The 24,676-nt window shown below is 30.6% G+C and overlaps 1 protein-coding gene across 4 annotated transcripts in view; it reads right to left on the bottom strand.

Annotated features, from left to right (window-relative positions):
• LOC100881580 (uncharacterized) overlaps positions 1-24,676 on the bottom strand; it is a 395,763-nt gene that overhangs the window by 166,313 nt on the left and 204,774 nt on the right. For all 4 annotated transcript variants that reach the window (XM_076542275.1, XM_076542274.1, XM_076542273.1 and 1 more), the window contains one exon: positions 21,674-21,894. In XM_076542275.1, the coding sequence (XP_076398390.1) occupies positions 21,674-21,807 (134 nt within the window). In that variant the 5' untranslated portion in view covers positions 21,808-21,894. The remainder of the gene's footprint in view (positions 1-21,673; positions 21,895-24,676) is intronic.

The raw sequence follows: 24,676 nt of genomic DNA on the forward strand, positions 1-24,676 counted from the left end.
ACACCAACGCATCGAAGACAAAACACGACGCACGACCAGTGACGTACACGCCGAATATCCTCTCTTTCAGAAAATTTGGGTATGCGTAAATGTGAATATATGAGAACATAAGAATGCAGAAACTTAGAAATTTATAAGTTTTCGATTTTGGGCATTGGTAACTTATATACTTGAGAATTTACTTGTGAGTCTTGAGATACTTAACCATAAAATAGAAAGTGTGATTTTAATAGTTCACAGCTATACTGACAACATAATTCAAGTCAGTAACATACAGAATTAAATTTCATAACTGACTTTAATGTTTCACGTCCGAAATTCATGTTCTCATATTTCTTTCCAGTCTCTTTTCTCAGAAACGGTATTACATTTGTGGCAGTTTCTATGCCGCTACGTGCCTGTCAAACGTACAACTGTATTTTTCACTTCGGAAGTTTCGCATTTCCAACTTTCTATTTTTCAAACTTTCTAACTATTTCTCGTCTATCCGTAGCCCTCCTTTTTCTCAACATTTCGTGCAGCCCTTGTCAATATCGTTTGTATTTGATATCGTATTTGCCAAGTAAAACCCCTCGATCTTAGACTTTCCATCCTACATCTCCTTTCCGCTCTTTAATAAAACCCAAGAACAGAAAATCGTTTTATTCTGGACCAGTGAACACTTCGAACAATTCGCGATACTTCACATATTATTGCGCCGACATATTTTCTGCCATTCGGTATTTTTGAAATATTGTTATAACTATATTATTTCTGTTTTGTCGATAAATTGCGTGGACGACGAAATAATTTCGTTTGAATCGTGGTGGTTTGTCATTGATTAACCGTTTATTTATCGACGAGGTTTGTAAGTTTAATTGGGGTATTTAGAGTATTCGAGAATTTGGCGAACTGTGATAATTTAAAAATTGTTAAATCTAGGGGTTTGAGAAATTAGATAATCTGGATTTCAATGGTTTAGGAATTTGGGGATTTGGAAATTTGCAAATTCAGATGTTTGAGAATTTAAAAATTTGAGAAATTGGGAGTTTCGATAATTTATAAACATTGAAATTTTGAAATTTGAAAATTTAAGTATTGAGAATTTCTGGAGCTGACTAGTTGACAAATTAAAAAATTTGGGAATTTGAGAAATTGCTGATTTCAGCAGTTTAATAACATTGGAATTTTAAAATTTAAATATTGAAAATTTCAGGAATTAAGAAATTTCGAAACTTAGAAGTTCACAAATTTCAAAATTTAAATACTTGTTTCATGGTTAAGTGAAGTTTTTCAGAACGCCAGAAGTTAAATAGATATATACAGGGTATCTCACAATTAGTGTAGATCCCTGAAATGGGGGGTAGCTCACGTGATTCTGAATAAGATTTCCCTTTGCAAAAATGGGGCGTGAAGCTTCGTTTTTGAATTATTAAGGAAAAACACGGACCAATCAGAGCGCAAGGATTACTCATGCGCAGACGCGAGAGTGACAGCTTCGAGTTAGCGGCTGAGTGGTAAATGCAATGTATAGTATATTCAACGCTTGGTGAGTGCAACGCGTAAAAAATCAATGCGTGGTGAATGTAACGCGTGGTAAATACAAGGCGTGGCAAGTACTATGCTTGGTAGGTGCAACACATGGTAAGCAACGCGTTTTAAATTCAATGCGTGGTAAATACAACGCGTGGTAAATATAATACGTGGTCAATACAACACGTGGTAGGTGTAACACGTGGTAAGCAACGTGTGGTAAATTCAATGCGTGGTAAATACAACGCGTGGTAAATACAATGCATGGTAAAGAACGCATGGTAAATGCAATGCGTGGTAAAGAACGCGTGGTAAATACAATGCGTGGTAAATACAACGTGTGGTAAATACAATGTGTGGTAAATGCAATGCGTGGTAAAGAACGCGTGGTAAATACAATGCGTGGTAAATTCAATACGTGGTAAATACAATGCGTGGTAAATTTAATGCGTGGTAAATTCAATGCGTGGTAAATACAACGTGTGGTAAATACAATGCGTGGGAAAGAACGCGTGGTAAATACAGTGCGTCTGCGCATGCGTAATCTTCGCGCTCTGATTGGTCTGTGTTTTTCCTTAATAATTCAAAAACGAAGCTTCAAACCCCATTTTTGCAAAGGGAAATCTTATTAAAAATCGCGTCAGCTACCCCCCATTTCAAAGACCTACCCTAGTTGTGAAACACCTTGTGTACTTGTTATCTAATTGTTAGTAAATATATAGTATAAAATTATTATATAATTGCTGTAATTTTCTGCAGTAATTGTAAAAGATATTTTCATCCAAAAGAATTTTTCTGTTTAGAATTTGAAGTTAAAAGATAAATTTATGTTCCCATAGAAAATAGGGTCGTCGATAAAGAATCCACAAATTTAAAATTATTAACTATATTTATTATTCAGAATTGACATTGTCAAATTTAAGAAATTAGAAAAGGAAAATTTGAGAACTATATGTAGAACTTGGATATATGGAAATGTTCACACTTACAAACATACAAATTTCAAAATTTTTTATATTTATATTTATATTCGTAAATTTCCAGATTTATAGAATAAAAAATTTGTAGATATGTAAATCAGAAAACTTGCAAATTTGAAATTCTTTGAATCTGTAGAGTTTTTAACTTGTGATTTCGTAAAAATTAATGAAAACATGAAAATTAAAAATTTTAAATATAAAATAGCAAATTGTGAAAACAAGAGAATAAAAAGAAAAGAAAATAACGAAGTAAGAAAGTGTGAAAGTAAGAAAATAAAAAAATGAGCAAATAAGCAAACATGAAAATATGAAAGCGAGTATAAGAAATATGAGAATATGACAATGCGACAATATGGATATACGAAAATATGAAAGTATGTGAATGTGAAAATATAAAAATATGGAAATATGTAGATTCATAAACGTGTGAATTTGTGAACTTTTAAATTTGTCTATTTGTTAATCTTGCAAAAATGCTCATTTGTAATTTTGAGAAATTGCAAACTTCTACATTTATATATGTATAGTTATGAATTTGAATATGTGCAAATATGACGATTAAAACATTAGACCTTTATGGAATTATAGAGTTAGAGAATTTGGAAATTAAGAAATTAGAAAATTAGGATGAAAGGAAATTAGGAAGTTAGGAGATTATGAAATTAGGGAATTAGGAAATTAGGAAATTAGGAAATTAGGAAATTAGAATATAAGGAAATTAGGAAATTAGGAAATTAGGAAATTAGGAAATTAGAAAATTAGGAAATTAGGAAATTAGGAAATTAGGAAATTGGGAAATTAGGAAATTAGGAAATTAGGAAATTGGGAAATTAGGAAATTAGGAAATTGGGAAATTAGGAAATTAGGAAATTAGAAAATTAGGAAGTTGAGAAGTTGGGAAATTAGGAAGTTGGGAAATCAGGAAATTAGGAAATTAGGAAATTAGGAAATTAGGAAATTAGGAAATTAGGAAATCAAGAAATTAAGAAATTAGGAAATTAGAAGTGTAGGAAATTTGAGAACTGCAGTAGAATTTCAGAATTTCGGAATTTCAGAATTTGGAAATACGAAAATGTGAGTTAAATTTCATTTAAAAATATAAAAATATGAAATTTTCCAAATCTACAATTTAAAAAATTCGAAAATACGAAAACTTTCAAAACACAAGACTCTCAAATCTACATATGAGTCTCCAAAGAGAGCCTACATCGCAACAAGTATACGTACGTCCATTCTTCATTATTGCATGTTCATCCCATTTTCCACAAAGAGCCTATACAGCCAAAATAAAAGAACAAAAAAGTAGAAAAATTGAGCGTCTACGATCAGAGACAGATCGCATCGAGTTAATAAGATTATATTGTACCTAATCAAAGGAGATCGGTGGCTATCATCCGAACAAAGCATTTAATTACCTGTTCGACGTTACTACGCTTACCAGACGAATGCAATAAGAGCATACCGTCTGGCATCCTTAATCAAAAGTCGACCTCTCGAAAGACCTCGCAACAATTCTCTGAACTTCGATTTAACAAGGTCTCTCGATGTTCGACTGGAAAGTCGATTTAAACTGATGCGTAGACGTAACAAGGAGTATTTGTCTTTTCAAGATTTCCACTGCTCATATTGTTTCGTGCCAAATCACTCTTCATTCGGTGAAATATTTGGTTGGGGAATAAGTTCGTAGCGTTTTGACATTTTCTTTTTTTTACAGCGACATTTTGCAATTTGCAAGGGGTTATAATATTCATTCGATAGAGTTCTTTCTGCTCTACAAAACTGTATTAATCGTTTTTTTCAGTAGTTTCATTCGTTATTACTATTGAGGCTCAGAAATGGAATATCCAGGAGGTAAAAATTAGCACTTTCGACACTTGCTCTTCTTCGCTGTCTATCGCGGCCAAAAAGCTGCTGACGCAGTCCGGGATATTTGCAATGTATACGGAGAAGATGTCATAGGTGAGTCGACAGCACGGAAATGGTTTGCAAAATTCAAAAATGGCGATTTTAACGTCGAAAACCCGCCCTGCAGCGGAAGACCTTCTGAGTTCGACGAAAAGCGTCTTCGAGCATTTGTGAAGCAGGATGGTCTTCAAACTAATCGTGAATTGGTCGAAAAATGAACTGTGACCACAAAACTATTCTCAATCATCTCCATTCAATGGGATTTGTCGAAAAATTGGGAGCCTGGGTGCCTCACGAAGTGAACGCTCCGAACTTCTTGCCCAATCTTAGGTTGAATTTTGCAAACCATTTCCGTGCTGTCGACTCACCTATGACACCTTCTCCGTATACATTACAAATATCCCGGCCTGTTTCAGCAACTATTCACAACTTTTCACAACTTTTTGGCCGCGATGGAAAGCGAAGAAGGGCAGGTGTCGAAAATGCTGCTTTTTACCTTCTTGATATTCCATTTCTGAGCCTCAATAGTAATGACGAATGAATCTACTGAAAAAAACGATTAACACAGTTTTGTAGAGCAGAAACAGCTCTATCAAATGAATATTATAACCTCTTGCAAATTGTAAAATGTCGCTGTAAAAAAAAGAAAATGTCAAAACGCTACGAACTTATTCCCCAACCTAATAACTTTGTAAGTCGACCAATAGATCTGTGGTTCTTTGTTAGAATACGTAATTATATACTTATTTAACTTCTCGCGTTCTGAAAAACTTTGCTTAACTGTGAAATAGGAGGATATATAGGGTGTCTCACAATTGGTGCAGGCCCCTGAAATGGGGGGTAACTGACGTGATTCTGAATAAGATTCAGAGTCACATCTTCAGTGATGCATGTTACTGAATAAATAAATATAGTCGTTAATGCCACAAATGTTTATTTATTGATTACTCTCAAGCAGGTACATATGTATAATGCACTGAATGTATAGTTAACGATAAGATTTAACAATGTCAAATTTAAGAATCACAGCTTCAAAAAAAAAGAAAAAGTGTATTCAAATTCATAGCTCACAATTCTGTGTAATTATTTCTATTGCATAATTAACAGCAACAAAAGTAATTACTGTATTTTTGTATTTTTAATTCAACATAATTAGAAAGCAATAGGATTATTGTTTTTTCAAGTTTTGATGCAAAGATACCTTACAGCTGCAATACAACTCCGGTTTTACTCCTTTCCAGGAAGCAAATTAGTAGGTCGTGACAATTCTAACAATATCAGCTAATAACGTAATAGGTTTCCACTATTGTATTATTGATCTTCTAAACTATTAATTAAACCACTGATCTACGTAATAAACAATGCATTTAGTTGAATGCATACTTATTCGTATTTAGTGTTTATTGTTTTTTGAAAAATGCACTACAAATTTATAACAATAAAAGACTACAATAACCTAACTTAAAATAGAGTGTGTTTATTCGAATGTAATTATGAACCAATTAATTATTTTGCAATTTATGTGCTACAAAATATTTATATGAAATAAATACATATATCAGTTACAGTTACGATTGTAGATCTATTTCAGAGTTTCAGAGTTTCAGAGTTTCAGAGTTTCAGAATTTCAGAATTTCAGAGTTTCAGAGTTTCAGAATTTCAGAGTTTCAGAATTTCAGAGTTTCAGAGTTTCAAAGTTTCAGAGCTTCAGAGCTTCAGAGTTTCAGAGTTTCAAAGTTTCAGAGCTTCAGAGCTTCAGAGTTTCAGAGTTTCAGAGTTTCAGAGTTTCAGAATTTCAGGATTTTACAATTTTACAATTTTATAATTTCAGAATTTTACCACTTTACTATTTTGTAACTCCAAAATTTTATAGTTGTAAAATGCTCAAAGTTGCTAATGTTAGAATTTTACAATTTTACAATTTAAAAATTTAGAATTGTAAAATGTTCGAAGTTGCTAATGTTAAAATTTCACAATTTTACAAGTTCAAAATTTTAGAGTTGCAAAATGTTCCAAGTTGATAATTTTACAATTTTACAACTTCCGAATTTCTAAAATTAAAAAATTCAGAATTCTCGAAACTCAAAGATCTGGAATCCAAAAATATGAAAATCCAGAAGTTAGAAACTCCGAAAATCCAAAAATGCAGAAATCTTAAGATTTGAAAATTCGTAAATAAAATTTAAAAGCCCACAATTCTAAAATTTTCATCTGATAAAGTGACCTATCAATGACAACGAATTTCTTTTCCTTTTCAATTCCTTACATTTGTATTCATTCATTACTGAAGGCATCTTCAGATACAATAATTGAAAGGTACTACAAAAGTGTCCACCAAAAGGATAGAAAGATTTCTAAAGCAGCAACTGGTTCGGTGTAAAAAGGCTGTTTTGCATCAAAGCGCAGGCAAACCGCGTATCTCGCCGCACTCGAATGCAAAATGTAATTGGCTTGAAAGTAATTAGTGACCCGTTTGCGGGGGCGACACAGAATTGACGTTATTAGATCTCGTTAATGGCATTAAAAGGACTCGACCGGCGTGCCATAATTCGAAAAAGATGACGAAATTATAGCTTGGTCAAGACATTGACACGCAATCGATTTTAATTATTATTTCACATTTGTTGGGACAAATACTATCTTTGGACATTTGTTGTTATTATTCAGTCAAACAATTTTGACCTCTCCTTTCTTCTTAATATTTCTATTATTTATTAAATATACAATTAATTTTAAGTCAAACATTGTCAATCTCTCCTTTCTTCTTAATATTACTAATATTAGGTTGTCCGGAAAGTTCTTTTCGTTTTTTTAATAGGTGTTAAGTTTAAAATATTTTGCGTTCAGTGTATTATTCTTAAGTAATATATAATCCGTTCTGTTCTACCACCCTTCTGCCATCTTTCTGGAAGCCTCATAATGCCACTTTCCCAAAATTCTCTTGGTTTACTGTTAAAATATTCTTCAAGACCGTTTTTTATTTCATTAATTGATGTGAATTTTTTATTGCGAAGAAAATTTTTTAGGGAAAGCAACAAATAATAATCCGATTGAGCAATGTCTGGAGAGTATGGGGATGTGGTAGAACATCCCAATCGAAGTCTAAAAGTTTCTTTCGCACAGGTAAAGAAATATATGACCTCGCGTTGTCATGGTGGAACGCGACACTACGTCTATTCACCAATTCTGGACGTTTTGTGAATATAGCTTCCCTAAGTTTTTCGAGTTGCATGCAATATTTCTCGTTGTTAATTGTTTCCCTTGGTTTTTCATCGAGGTAGGCCTTGATAAGATCGGTATCAGTGGTGGATGGACGGCCGCTGCGAACTTCATCTTTAAGATTGAAATTTCCGGCTTTAAACCTCCTAAACCAATTACGGACATATTGCACAGTTATAGAATGATCCCCATAAACATCACAAATCTCCTTTGCGGTAATTCCAGGCGTAATGTCTCTTTTAAAACAGTAAAACATGACATGGCGCAAATGCATCTTTTGATCTTCCATCTTTCACAACGCGAAAAATACGGGATTCAATTTCTACTGATGCTGAAAACAGTCCTCTTGTAGTGCCAGAGAATGACACTGGACCAAACAATTGATTTTGGAGTGATCTGGATGTTTGTTCACTTAAGCACAACAATGTAAAGCCTCGAGCGACAAACGCGAAAAGAACTTTCCGGACAACCTAATATTTTTAAAATACACAAATAACTATAAATAAATTAATTTCAATCCCTTTTTTTTCTTAGTATTCTTAATATTTTTTAAATACAAAAATAATTTTAATATTTTATTTCATTTAATATACCTAATATTTTTAAAATACCGAATAATTTATATTTCATTAAATTCTGAAATTTTGTAACTGTTAAAATCATGCTAAATTGTAACAACATGAAATATTTATCTTTACTGTTATAAAATCTGAACGTTTTAATTCAAAACTTTCATAGAATATAAATTTTATTAAGTTTGATTGTTTACAACATCATTATTCATTTTAACATTACATTATTACATTATGAAGTTTGTATTAATAGTTTAAAAAATTGAATAGAACTATTGTAAACACGTTAAATACACATAATTCAATTTAAATTTCCCGCGCATCCAACGCACCATATTATTTTTCTGTCTAAGTCAGCCATTACGTTTCCTAATAGCATTGAAGTCGAAAATGAACAAATTAAGAAAAAAAAATGTATATTACTATGATGAACTGACTATGTTTGTAACAATTTCTTTATTTTGTCCTGTTTCTAATGTATAAATAGTCACTTAACAACATAAAGTATCAATTTATATTTTCTTTGAATTTCGTAAACAAATAGACGTTTTATTTCTATGTATTTTGTCTTTAATCATTAAATATTTTCTTCATATATTCTGTTTGTAATAAAAATTACTTAATTTAACATTGTGTTCTCAACGTTTTGTTAACTTTCTTATCCAATATAACACTCTCTTTCACGGTACACGGATTTCGTGTCTCTGATGTAACTACATATTTCTCTACCGTATTCCGTTCTCCAGTAATTTATTTTCTTTCAGTTTCTTCTTTCCATTACTTCCTTCATTTATTTGATTCCTCATCCTGCACTACCCATTACTTTTTCTGTACTTTCCTCTTCCCTTAACACGGCTTAATTCAATACTAATAAGACCGTTTTTATAGATACTGAAGTGGATGTTACAGTTGGTGATCCAATTCTTCGAGTAATTGGAATAAATGTGTTATTTTACATTGGAATAATTCTCTGAAATAAATTTTGTAAATTTAGTTACATTAAATTCTGTATTACTCTTTCATGAAATATCGATATTTCCATTCAAAAGTATACATGTGTGTCTAACAACAGTTAACACTATCTGTCGTAAGTACATATAGAGATGCTCACATTAATTTTGCAATTCATTGTAAAAATTGTCTGTTATAATACAGCAAACAACATTACGTTTCACAGACATATACAGAGATATTTTTATTAAAGTTTGCAACTTGAAAATTGTAAGCAATTGGAATTTCGTGACAAATACATTTAGGAACTTGGGCATTGGTAGTCTAGAAATGTGGAAATTTTGACATTTGGTAACCTGGAAATTTATTGATCTAGAAATTTGGAGATCTTGAAATTTAGGAACCTAGGAAAGTTAGAAATATAGAAAGTTATGGACCTAGAAATTTGAAGAGCTTAAGTTTTGAATGTCTTGGGATTTGGAAATCCATGAAATTGGAAATGTAAAAATTCGAAAATAGAGTCCCTGGCCATCAAATTAGAACCATGTACGAAAATTTTACTTCCATGGCTATAACATTATGTCATATATGAAAAATTGTCTTAGGTCATGCAAAATTATTACTGAATATATTAATGACGATATATTCATAGCAATTTGTTACTATCGTGATAATAAATTGTATGGGTGATGAGCGATTGAGGGTCGTGCGAGCGTTTACGTTAGGCTCGAGTATCGATAGCGCGTGAGGTGAAATTTGAATACCATAGAAAATGTCTGCCGACTCAAAAGACTAGTTTACAACTCTCCAATTACATTATCTGAGTTGAAAAGAATTACAGATATTTGGGAAAATAATGAAGATATGAAGCATATGATCAATGTATACGGAGCATGCCACAAGCTGTGTCCAAAGCAAAGGAAATACAAGATATTAACATGTGTTAATAATGTTATGTACAGTAGTAGTGTATCATGTGTAGCTAATAAATTATATAATTACAATTTGAATAGGCCTTTTAATTGTACGGAAAACATGAAAACTGCTGAAAATTTTTAGTAGTCCTTATTCGATGGCCAGGGACTGTAATTGTATTCGATGAAATAAGACAGGTGGTTTTATTGTAATTTTATAATATAATATATCGTATATTTTGTTACGGTGTATTACCTTTGGATAATCAAGTTTTGAAGTTCTGAAATTTCAATGTAATAAAGTTCTAAAATTCTGACAGTTTGAATGTTCTAAAATATTAAACTTTCAAAATTTTAATGTTCAATTTCAACGTCTAAATATTCGAAAATTCAAAAATCTTGAAGCTCTAACACTCCAGAGTACCAATATTCCTAAATTCTAGTAGCTTTACAGTTTTGAAATTATAGAGTTCCAAAATTACAAAATTCCGAAGTCGTAAAGTTTTATTATTCTAAGTATAATCTCTAAGTTTTACTATTCCAAAGTTCTGAAACTCCAAAGTGTCAAAGTTTTGAAATGCTTATCATTTCAAAGTTCCAACAATCCAAACATCTAAAATCTCAATGTTTTCAAATTGGAAAATACCATAAGCTCAAAGACTTAAAATTCCAAAATGCAAATCATCTAATATTCCGAAACTCCAAAAATCTGAAATCCCAACGTCCTAATGTGTTGGTAGTATAATCTATCCAGGCTACCGAATGCATAGGTTGGTAGGAATGTAAAATGCGAACGTCTTTTGTTTTAATTCTCGCTTCCTGTCGTGTTCGGCTACCGGCGATGCACGCGCAACGTGCACCAGCGCGTCTTCAATTTTATATCTATTAATTATAGTGACATCCTTACATTTAATAAACATTATATATATTAAATATTAACAAGCGTTAAACTCTGTCATAATGTTCCAAAATTCCAATTTCTGTAGAGTTTTGAAATTGCAAACTTCTAAAATCTTAAAATTCTAAAATTTCAAAATCTCGCAGTTCTAATATTCAAAAATTTCAAAATTCTGAAATTTCAACGTACTAAAGTTCTAAAATTCCAATTTCTGTAAATTTATCAAATTGCAAAATTTATAGTGGTTCTATTCGATGGCCAGGGACTGTACACTGGTTTTCACATAGTATTTTTTGAACAAACTCGCTGTACCCTGGTTCCGGACAAAACGTTTCCCCTTTAGTGCAGAACAGTACACATTACAATCTTATACGTTGCAATTTTTGTTACACTTTACCATTTTGCTTTGAGAAATTAAACGGTGTATCTAAGCACACAATAAACAGTACGAAAAGTTAGAATTATAGACATAAACATTAAGAAAAGTTAGAATTACTTTTAGAAAAGTTAAAAAACGAAACAGTTCTTTTTTAGAAAGCAATGAAGACTGGGTTCAATCCTCTACGTTCCAAAAATGGATACACACGAACTTTAGCTGATATCTCCAAATGTTCTGTAATTATTGTAAATTATATTGAAGTTATTCTAAATTCACAGTCTTCCATCGTCCAATTTAAAACTTGTTAAAAATTATCTAAAATGCAAAGTTCATTTCTACGATAAAATTCTGTTTCGTATTCTTAGAAATTCTATACATCTCCACCCAAGCTGTATTCATGAAAAATAGTAAATCGATAAAGACGTTTCTTCCATTCCTTGAAGCAATGTGTGGAAATCTGTATTCGTTAAAGCTTTCACCTGGTAGCTCACGACCTTTTGAATCCTTTCAGCTGTACAAAAATAATGGCCTTTATGATTATTTTTAATCTTGAGGTATAAAAAGAGATCATGGTGTTGATATCTGGGTGTTGCTGATCTACCATTATTTTTAGAGTTTCAAATTTTTTATTTATGTTTCACTCGTGCATTGTTGTTATACATATGAATTATGAATGTCGTTAGACATATAAATCGACAATCGATATATGCGTACATGATGTAAGAAAATAAAAAAGGTATATTAGGTTTATTAGGTATACAAACTTTTATTTAATTTAAACAGTCAGTACATAAATTTGAATATAACAGGTTAGAATATTTATCTTTTCAGTAAATATTGACATTTGCATTAAGCACTTAACATTTTAGGAAAATTGTTTAATGTAATTAATAGGTTTTCTCATACACTCCTTATACAATTATTTTACTGAATGTATTTTTATCATAAAAGATCATTAATCTCTCGTTTCATAAGTTTTTAATTTTGAAAAAATAAGTAATCCTTTTACAAACAAGTAATATAGAAAAGTGTTACATAGTAAAAAAATAATAAATTCTTTAAAATAAAACAAATAAAAAAATTCTTTATCATTTTGACCTATAAGTGATTCGAAATTGAATATTCACCGATAGGTGTAATTTAGTTGATTCACTAATTACTTCAACGGAACATATGGCAGTATATTTTAAGAATATTCATAAAACGTTTACGTAACACACGTCGTCAAATCTCAAATTTTTAGTCGATGTACCACAAATATTATTATTAGACATTTTATAAACATCATTACCAAATTTTGCATTTGATTTGTATCGCTAAAATTGCTTTAATGAACTCAGTAATATAAATAAAGAAATCTGAAATAACTTTAACGGAAGCAACGTGCACATCGAAAATTTCAAGGTTTGTTGTTTTCAGAATGTTTACCATGCGCGTAACGTGACTTCTTACTCGAAAACCTTAACTACGTTAGGTCACTTTTTAGCTTTCTCGCTGAAGAAACAAGCTTCGCAGCTGCAAACACGTAACCTGCGATACGTGATACGTATGAAACGCATCGCTAACCTTGACAAGTTTGTTGAAGGTTTCTTGTTCCTGTACCGAAGAGAGAATCCTCAACACGCGAGGCTGCTGCGACGCAGTTACGAACGAAAAGATACTAATTTGAGCTTGGAAATGTGATAGCAACGCATTTCGAATACTAACTTTTAAAGGTCTAACGGAGTAAGGAAATGTATGTTCAAATTTAGATTAGGTTGAGTAACGATTTTTATTCCTTATTATTATTTTAATTTCATTATTTATTGACTCATTATTCATTATCTATTCGTGGTATATCGTTACATTTTTTTTTGTGTAAAAAAAGGTATGTGAATGGTTTTTAGCTACATTAAATTTGGGGTGGACACTGCTTTATTTTGGTATTCGACAGTCCATGTACGAATTAATTTAATTTTATTCTTCCTGAGTCATTCCACGACAATTCACTTTCGTAGTACCTTTCAATTTTTGGATTTCACCATCTGCGATTTTGCTCTAATCAAAATATGTTGTAGTCCATGTGAAATTGGGGGGGTTGTGTCATCATTTTACCGGTTTTGAATTTCAAAGTCGAATTTCAACAAGCTTTCAAAGTTTGTAATTTTTAGCTATTTTTGCGAAAATAGGCTTCGCTTACGAATTTTTTTCTCAGAAACTAATCTACTGATTTAGCTAAACTCTTTTTCGTTCTATTCAGAAAGAATTGGGCTATTTTAAAATATTTTTTCTAATTCTGTCAATTTGTTATAAAATGTTGCAAAATTGAAATAAATTCTTTTTCAGCGTTCTTTTAATAAGGGGTGTAAAAGGTCTAAATTAAAAAAAAGTCATATTCCTTGAATATGAATATTCCTCTTTAAAATGAGTCCTTCAGAACAATGAAGCTTCGAAAACTGACTACAAGCCAGAAAAGACGCGGTGTACCTCTGTTTTTAGGTAGAGTCGCGTGCTCAGCTATTATGGTCGGTTGTTTCATACCACTGGACCCAAAGCAATACGAGAACTTGTATACAACTTAATGACTCTATTTATAACTGTTTAACCAGTTAATTGTGTTTAACGAATTTAAGAAATAGTTACATACATTATTATTTAAATCAAAATAATTTTATTTAAAAATGATCCTCTTTCAAATTCGTTTTATTAATAATGTTGCATTTAAATTCATTCATAAATTTGATTATTAACGTTAATTACATAAAGTTACTCAAAATGTTGTCCTTGACAAAATATATTATGATCATCGAAATTGACGAAACGTGTATCCTTTTGTAAAGGATTTATTACATTGAAAATATTGCTAGGTATACATCTGAAATTAAAACCGAACAACATTTATAGAGAAAAGTTGTTCACAATTTTGTCCTTGATAATAATTTTCAAAGTCACTGTAGTTGATGAGGTATGCCTTTTTCTGAATAAATTACTTTCTCTATAATTTCTTTATGAAATTACAACTTTTGATTACGATCACATTTAATCGAATTAATTGCATTTTAATCTTTGATATATCTTTCAAGAATGTATGTATATTTCTTAATATGCGCTATTTGCAATATACAAGAATGTACAATGAATAGAATTCGATTCCACTATAACAATGCAGATAAGTTGGTGTTTGTATTAGAAATTTTCATATTAGAAAACTTTATTCAGCATTTCGAGGTAAAATTGAGTGACACGTGTGTAATGTAATGTGTGACAGTGTAACACATCATTAGTACACTTCTCTTTAACCGTTTTGGATCATCTTTGTCATCTCTTTTAATTTCTACGATTTTAATGTTCTTTTCTGATATTGCAGTTTTGGAAATAATAATATTATTCAAATAGTATTCAAAAAGAATATGTCCTAAATAATAATATTATACAAATAATGTCCTAAATAATATCATTATTATTCATAAAAATAATTATATTGCATTATTTTAAAAAGTTATTATATTCAGTTTATGAAGTCCAAATAGTAATTATTTAATAATAAATACTTTTTACTTAAAGTTTGAAAGGTGTCTTTTGACACCTCTTAATAAAAACAGTGTTAAACCAATAAATTCGCTTACAGTTTGCAAAATTAATAATTAAACGAGAAATAAATAAATAATTTTACAACTCGATACCTGTTCCGAGCTAAATTCGAACGACGCGATCTTTAAATACAGCAGAAATTACCGTGCTTTGACAATATTGAAATTAGTTCTCCATCTAAAAATCGAGATTAACGAAAATTCGATTACGGAGCATTCGATTGCTCATGAATGTATTTAAATATTGCGCGTCGAACCGTGACCCGGTATCGAACAGCTCTTGAATATTTAATATTAAAATTAAAATTCATAAGACTGTGGGCTTAAATCGTTACTACGGTTGGCAACAGCTAAACCAAGATTATCTTAAATTAAGAATTTCGACGCTGAAAGGGTTGCTCGTTAGTTCTGGCATCCCCTTAACTTTAATGACGTTTATATTCGCGAACTTTACTATTACCGTGTTATTGTTTCTTTTTCCTGACAAACTATTTCTTTATTTCCTTGTTTTTCGGCTTTCTAGAAATTTTCAGGTCAAACTAGTCATTGATGACATCAGAAAAGTTTCGTCATGGTTCGTTGATTTATTAGAGAAGAGTGTTTGAAGAAATGACTGGATTATTTATTAAATAGTAATTCATTAAATTATAGCTTCTTTTCTATCTGATTTAAAATGTATTTATGTTGCTTACAGAGACATTTCAAATCAATTTTAATATAGCTGTAAAATTAAGCTATTTCTGAATATCAGTTTTAGTAAATGTATATTAACAAATACTTAACAAAATATTTAGAAAGCATTATTGAGTGTGTAATGAAATATCTAATCAATATATAAAATAATCCAAGTGTCCAATTTTTTATTTTTACAGTTTATATATTTCCAAATTTTCTAATATTCTACATTTGAAAATTGCTAAATTACAAATTTTCAATTTTTCAAAGACCAAAATCTCTGAATTTCCAAATTTTTGAGCTTCTAAACTATCAAATACATAATTATTCAATCCTATAAGTTTCTAAATTACTACTCTTTCAAATTTTTAAAATTTCAAACTTCAAAATTATAAAATCTCAAATATTTAAATTCCTGACTCTTAAAATTTTCAAATCTTCAATCTTCAAAAATGTCAAATCCCAAATTTTCAATTTTTCAAAAATAGCAAATCGTTACAGTTCCATATTTAAAAATGTGTAAGTCCACAATTTTCAAATTTTCAAATTTCTTAATTCTCCAAATCCTCAAACTTCCAAATTCCCAAATCTAAAAATATGTCAAATCCCCAAATCTCAAAATCACGAATCTTCACACCCCAAAACAAAATGTCTCTACTCCTAATTTCGCCTAAAATTTAAAAATGAAAAACTCTACCACCTAATTGCCCACAAGTGCACACAGTTTAAAATTAAAATTCACCAGAGTGTTCCGTGCTTCGTGCGGATTATTAACTGTTGGGTCAAATAATTCGGTACACGTCTCCCATACAAAATTCACTTCTCTTACTGTTCAGCTACCGTTTTCTTGGTATTAACTTTTCTCAATAAGACAGAAGAAGAAACAACTATGATCAATGTGAAAGCAAAAGAAAATCTTGAAAGTGTATCATGAACGTAATCCATTATAGAAGAGATCGAGTTAACTCGTTTCTCGAGATTTATCTCGAAATCTTGTTGTCTTGAGTTACCGCACTTACATTTATGATAGAAGGAAAATACCTCAACTCGGTGGAAAAATTTTCTCGGTGGAAAATAGGAGTTTCTTAAATGGGATGTGATTTCGTCGTATGAACCTGATTAATCATTTTAAGGAATTGTGACGAGTCGTAAACTATTGACATGAGTGACAAAACTGGGTCTTTGAAGGTAAATTGTGATACATTATTTTTTATATAGTAATTTTGAAATGTTCAATAATACGTGGATAGCAAATAATGAGACTTCAACTTTTTGTGATAAATTATTTTTTTATATACTAATTTTGCAATGGACAGTAATATGTGGGTAGCGAATAACGAGACTTCAACTTTTGAACTTTTGATGAACTTTTGACTTTTGACCTTAACTTTACATCCCTCAATTTTTCGATTTTATTCGAATAAGTCACTTAATAAGAATTCTGCATATTCAAGACTTTTTGTATTTGGTGTTTGGAGTTATTTTTGTGTGATAACTTAAACAGGTATTAACATTTTGTAAGATTTAGTGAACGTGCATACTGTTATATGCACTTGCTAAAATTTCCTTTATTATTAATCTTTCTATTCATTATTTCACTCTGTTCATCAATTGCTTACTTTTCATGAACTATTTGTACTAAAGTTCACATGAAGGTCATATCATAAAATTCTTGGATCTGTCATATTTTCAAATATCATTCTATGACAATGAAAATATGTTGCACCATTTAAAAAACGTTGGTCACACTAAAATTTCGAAAAGAATGACCTTGAAAAATATTACTGAATGATCATAATATTTGAGAGTCTAAAATAATGTTTTCTTCAGATATTTAACTCTGTCATAAAATATTTTTTATTTTAAAGAAGATGTTTAAGGTGATATTTCAATCACCAAACACTTGTTGATATACAGATAAAAAGTCAAACAAAACTGATGTCTGAAGAGATGGCTTTTTATTTCCGCCACTTGAAGTATTCTAAAGATTGTTGACTTTTTCTGTTCGAGATAGTAGAGGAACTCTTTCAAGTATGAAAGAGGAAAAAATAACAGCAGACTTTTGAAATGAAGAAAAAATGAAAAAAGAGATTCTTTTTTATAATATTGGAATTAAAGTGAGTTCGATCGAATGAACAAGGCAGATCAGAACTTTTCATCCGTGGAAAATTGTTTTCCAGAGATGGGATCTTCTTTTATCGGAATTTATTCAAGCTTTTTGACAGATTTATATAGATGAAAGTAAAATTGGGTTTTAGAATTCTATTGTGCACTTAATGATTAGGTTCGTAGAGATTATAATGACTTTATAATTTAAAAAAATCAAGAATTAGAAATTTAACCCTTTGCATTCCGTTGTTCCCTCTGAGGGGACATTTTAACTGGCAAAATAAACTTTCGGATTGCAAAGGGTTAATATAATAAAATAATTCGTTGTAATTATTTACGTATGTCAAGGCGATGACAGAATCGTTAAATACTATTAATACTAATTATTAATACTAATATCATAGTTTAAATTCAGAAGTTTGAAATATCAGTAACCAAAAGGATAAAGTTAAATCTTCGAAAGGAACCACGCCTCAAAATTACACATGTAAATTATGTTTTAAAATTAATTAGAATACTGCTGCACAAATTGAAGAATAATTGAGGATAAAAATGATGTTTCAACAAAAAATTAATTACTTCGTTGAGCGTTTTTAGTGTTGAATTTTATTACAAAATTAACTAAGTGAAAGGTTAAAAATATTAACAGTTAAAATTTAAAAATTTTAAAGAAAACAGATTTTAATTAATAAAGAACCGTAATTTTAAGAAAATAGATACAGATAGATCCATTAAATTTATTTTTTAAATAAAAATACAGATATGCGTAACATCTGACAAAGAATAACAATTTTTATAATATTAATAATTATATTTTTGAAAACATTATGTCCTTTAAATACTGAATAATGAATTGTTGAAATTATTTTTTTGTCATAAAAAACTGCTTTACAAATAGAAAAATGTTCAAATTTAGTTTTTTTGAAAACGAAGTTGTACATGAAGAAATATTATACAAAAATATACACATTTTCAGTTTATTTCTGTTGACAGAATTTCTTTTTGATTTGCACGATTAATACTGGAATCCACATGTGTAAGGTTACCGCATATGGAACAATCTGTGACATAATGACTTATGAATATTAGTAAAATAGTTTAAGTAACCATTTTTACAAAATTATTTGAAAAGTATCAAAAATATTTTGGTTTGTTTAAATACTTTTATTTTTCATTTTTCTTTTCTGGAAATCTACCCCTAATACTTAATTCGAAAAATGAAAAATAATAGTAATTACAAACAGCAAACGCACCAAAAATAAATAGGTTTACGGATTTAATAAAAAGTTTAAATTTTGATGAATTTTAAAAATAGATTCTTCCAATGAAAATAATTTTGAATGTATACCTCGTTATCTGCTAGCCACGCAATGTCTGTAATTTAAAAATATAAAAGGATTTTAAATTTTGAAAAACATTTTACAGATCTAATTCGCTTTTAACCCAGTTTTGTTCAGTTAACCCATTCGCAACGGGTGACATACTGATTAATTAATAATTGACTTAATTAAAAATTAAATATCGTTGGTATTAATTAATTATTTGGTTAACAGATGACATTAATAAATCAGTAAGTGAAAACAGAATGTAGAAAACTCTTATTATCTAACTCGATAGAAACGTATCTAAAGTTACAGTATTTTATTGTATATCAACATACCTACGGATACGATTAGTACATAGTACACATTTATTAAATATTACAACAAATACGTACAACGAAAATTTACTTTGTGTCAAGAACCGATTTTAGTAAAATATTTGAGAGTGTTCAAAAAAACATTTCACTCGTATTTTTTTAATCGGTGCTTCATATATAGAGGATGAAAATAGCCATTGAATTTCAAAATGAAAATATAACTTTCACAATATTTTTAAATCATTCTATTATACAAAAAAGGTATATGAAAATTTGTTGTTTTACAATGAAAAATTTGACTACATCTGTTTTGTAAAATATTTATTTATTTATAGATTATAATAGAAGTTACTATTTTTTATTCACGAGTAAAATGATGCTGCTTTTGTGTAATAATATTATATTACAATGCAACATATTGTAATAAAATATAGTACAATATAATACATATAATATCAAAGCATAAACCGTAAATAATAATCTACATAATTTTTAGAATAATGACATTCGTTAAAAAAAGTGAATGAATTATAAGTGTTTCTAATGGCGCAGACATTTTATTGCCAATAATATATTTATGCAAAAAATTCAATCATAAATAATATACAATATTGTATGTTTTTGTAATCTGTAATTTGGAATGTGTTATTTTGAGACATACTCGGATCTATATTATTAAAATATATTAGGGGTACCGAAAAGTAATCAAAATTTTGTTTGCTGGCGAAAAATAATTATTTATTAAAGAAATCTTAAATCAACAAAATAATTTCCATCACTTTCTAACGCTTTTTGCCAGCGTAAAGGCAATTGTTCCCTTCCTAAAAAAAGTCCTTCGATTTTTCATAGAAAAACTTTGAAATCATCGAAGAAGTTTCGATTACTTTTCGGTATCCCTAATAAATATAAAATGGTTTTTACTATATGTACAAATAACTAGTACGATACAGGTTACAGCATATTTGAATCACAAGGACCGCGAATTCGCCATACGACATTTAATAAAATATGTTTCATTAGAAATTTATCTCTATACTTAGAATTAATTGATAATTAAAATAAACAAAATTAGATCAAAGCAGTCATGTTTCGACCATGAAAACAAAAAAAAATATTAACTTTTATTAAGCATAGTCTTTAATTAAATATATTATATTGCAAAACCGTTTATGCAATAAAATTTACCACTACAAAACAAAATATTGTTATATACATTTTCTGTATAACAAAAACATACAAGGTACATATTAAGAAAAATACATTTTCCATCCCCAACTTCAAGAGCTGATTTAACCCTCTAAATATGAATACATGCTGATAAAAAAATAAACATAAAATATTTTGTTGAAAATTGTAAGCTATGTTTCATTAAAATCGGTTAACACTTGCGAAACTACCCTTGTTATTACTCTTGCACGTGCAATTGACATTGTTGCGAATGGGTTAATAATAAATGACCGTAGTCATCATTATATGTGACATTAAATGAATGACATTCATGTTTACTGGAAACCTAGAAGTTATTATGGTTCACTAGAAACCTAGAAATTATTATGGTTTATAAGAAACCTAGACATTGTTATGGTTTACAAGAAACCTACAAATTATTATGGTTTACAAGAAACCTATAAATTAATATGGCTTACGAAAAACCTAGAAATCATGGTTTACAAAAAATCTAGAAATTATTGTGGTTTACAAGAAACCTAGAAATCATGTTTTGCAAAAAGCCTAGAAATTATTATGGTTTACGAAAAACCTAGAAATCATGGTTTGCAAAAAATCTAGAAATTATTGTGGTTTATAAGAAACCTAGAAATTATGGTTTATAAGTAACCTAGAAATTATCGTGATTCACTAAAAACTTAGGAGTAACTACGGTTTACAAGAAACCTAGAAATTCTAGTGATGTATTAGAAACTTAGGAATTACGGTTTACAAGAAACCTAGAAATTATGGTTTACAAGAAACCCAGAAATCATGGTTTACAAGAAACCCAGAAATTACGGTTAACTAGAAATCTAGAAATTATGGTTCACAAGAAACCTAAAAACTCGGGTTTACTAGAAGCCAACGAAGACTCTTAAACACCTAACAGAAAGCGTAGAATGTGGACCAAACCTACAACCGACTTCCAAAGTAAATCAACACGAGTCCACAAGGACTGACATAGTCTCTTTATAGAGTCCACTCTGTGAATATTTACGGCGAAACATAGAGGAACCATGAAATAGTCCTTCATCAGTTAGGGCACATCACTCGACGTGTAAGGAAGCGTGCTATGTCGGTAACGGAGGATTTGTCAGGGTTACACGAATGTCCATCAAAGGGAAGAAATCGAGTTCACTCACCGCGTTCCTGTGTGGCCATTGGAACGTCTACCACTGCTTTCTTCATTTTGGTGGTCGTCTTCATCTCTGGAGGTAGCCAGAGATTGGGGAGCAGAAGGGGGAGCACTGCTACCGGAATCGGGCCCGGGGCCCATTTTTGAACCGGAAGCACTGCTGCAGCCCGCCGAAGACGTCGACAGACCACCCCCTCCCTGGCCCTCCTCGTTCTCCGCACGATCCACCTGCAAAATTAATTAATTATAACTATAGAACCGAATTGATTCCTAACACTAACATTACTGGCACTGATTACTAACATTAAACTAACATTAACACTAAATATTGTCAATGTATAACGCTACAGTTTCTGACCATCGAATTAGGACCACTATAATTTTTCAGCATTCTTCACATTTTCCGTAAAATTAGAAGATTTGTTCAAATTATAATGGTAAAATTTATTATCTATTAATATGACGCACTATAAATATCAATACATATTAATATATCTTGTATTTCTACTCTTTGTTTCGAGCAAAATTCGAGTAAGATGATACTTGAACTGTGAATGTCACGAGTCAGACTCGTTAGTGGCAAGAAGTTAGAAATAAAATAAAAATACGACTAAACAAACGATGGACTATTATACATATCCATTTTTTATTCGAATAAAAATCGATATGCATTTCAACAAAGGCAACCCAACTTAACCTATAAAAATTAATTTTTCATCTTGCACACTCAAAATTTGCATACTCAAAGATCGCTGAATACAAAAGAAACCTTGTTTTATTTGTTTTAATATTCTAATAATGAATAATTAATTCTGACTGACGCATCTAACAAATCATACAACAGAAAGTTAATAAACATAACCTTAAAATAACTCGTGAATGAATTGAACCGTTTAATAATATTAATGTTAAACTCTCGTCATATTCCGCTGCAAATTTGAATACTACATTTAGATTAATTGTTGGTATTCTTGATCAACACTTTGAGATACCAACAGTACGCCAGTTTAACCACCTGAACAACCGATTTACCACGAAACATCCATTCGAACTAGAGTAACTTTAATCGAATTCATTGTGCAGGATAGGAAAATGTATTGTTATATGCGGTTGCCTGGTTAACCACTTCAAGAATGAAATTCATTCTCCTCGATGCTAAATATTGTACCGAAATGCATCGCTGAATTGTTGTGTATAATTAGTTATCGATAAACAGTTTGGTACATTGAATACGAATTTGAATGCCGGTTCTCTCCATGGTCCGCGGTTTGTTAGAACTGTATATTGATACTTTCTTCATTTAAATTCATATTTATTGAGTTTGTAAATGTTTTAGATCATAATTACAATAGGTATTGATGAGATTGTAGGTTTTTATAGGAGGGAATTTTTTAGTTTTCCATATTTATTTTCATATTTTGCAAATTCCTAGATTTCCATATTATGGAATACCTAAATTTTTACAAAGTCCATAGAGTTCCATATCCCTAGATCTTCAAATCTCTTCTATATCGCCAAATTCTTATGCCTCCAAACTCCTACATCCTCAAATTCCTAGATCTACGAATTAGTATTTCACCAAGTTTCTAGATTCCTAGATTCTTAGATCGCCAGATCTTTTCATATCCCAAGATCCTAAATTCTCTAAACCTTCAAATGTTTAAATGTCCCAATTTCCAAATCTCCGAAACTCAAACTTCTCAAATGTCAACGTCTCCAAATTCATAAACTCGTCCTAAAATTTGTGGATCTTCAAAGATTCCTAAACATCCCGAGGTCTCTTCCGTCATGCTTGCCATATTTCCTCCAGGGAAACAGATTCGCTGTCGACCGTAGTCCTCGTAATATCACAGTTTAATTATCGTTCTTTCAGAACATACAAAACGCTCCAAACAAAACACGCTTGGCTCATGTTCCTCGCGAGCTTCTCTCCTTTGTATCCTGTCTCCGGTTCGCCGTCGTTCACTGAATTAATTATTCCTAGCAGACGCTGATAATGGTCAGGAACTAATAGAAACAGGAAGCTGCCTGAACTTCTAATGTGTTCAATTAATAGCCTCCCATAAATTGGGTCAACGGGTTAAAGCAATTTAATTGTTCCCGCCAACTATCAAGGAGACTTGCTTTTCATCGAAACTCCGCCACTCGCCGATTCTCCGGGGACTTATTAATGACAATATCGCTAGGTGAGCGGTGGTCGAATAATCAGATACAGTGGAACATCCTTTATCTGAATATTCTGCTATCCAAACATTGTGTTACAGAAACGTTTCATAACTGAGCACCGAACATGCATCGTCGCGAGCCTCCAGGGACTGAAAGGTCCAAGCTATGCTTCGAAATGGACCACCTCTTGGTAAATTAATATTGGATGACGGTTTCTGGTAGCGTTTACACTCGTATCAACAATGAAATGCTTGAACGATTAACCTTTTAACAAGCTTCTCGACAGTAGAATCAGTCAGAGCCACCTAATTATTACTGCAGTGTTAAAATGAATAAAGAATGTTAGGTATATTTTGAGAATCTTCAATTATGTAAGGTATAATTGGAACTCAAAATACAATCTTTGTGCAAACGTATAGGATTAATAGTTTAAAACATTGTAAGTACGTAACATGTACATAATTCAAATTTCGCACGCAACAATCCATATTGTTTTTCTGTTTACGTCTTCCACTACGTCTTCCCATAGCACTGAAGTCGAAGATGAATAAATTAAGAAAAAACATATATATTATTGTGATGAACTGACTATGTCAATGTAATAGATAATGTATGAATAATTATGACAAAATTATTTAAGGCTAAATAGTTATCTTTAAACGTATTAACCCCTTAACCTACAAGTTCTACAATCGCGTCAGTTAGAGCCACGTAATTACTGCAGTATTAAAATAAATAAAGAACGTTAAAATGTTAGGTATATTTCAGATTTGGCGACTTTCAATTATACAGAGTGGCTCACCACATTTTGGCATCTAGATTTGCGATATTATTATTACTTATA

The sequence above is a fragment of the Megachile rotundata genome, chromosome 2 (genome assembly GCF_050947335.1).
Source record: "Megachile rotundata isolate GNS110a chromosome 2, iyMegRotu1, whole genome shotgun sequence".
Classification (NCBI taxonomy): domain Eukaryota; kingdom Metazoa; phylum Arthropoda; class Insecta; order Hymenoptera; family Megachilidae; genus Megachile; species Megachile rotundata.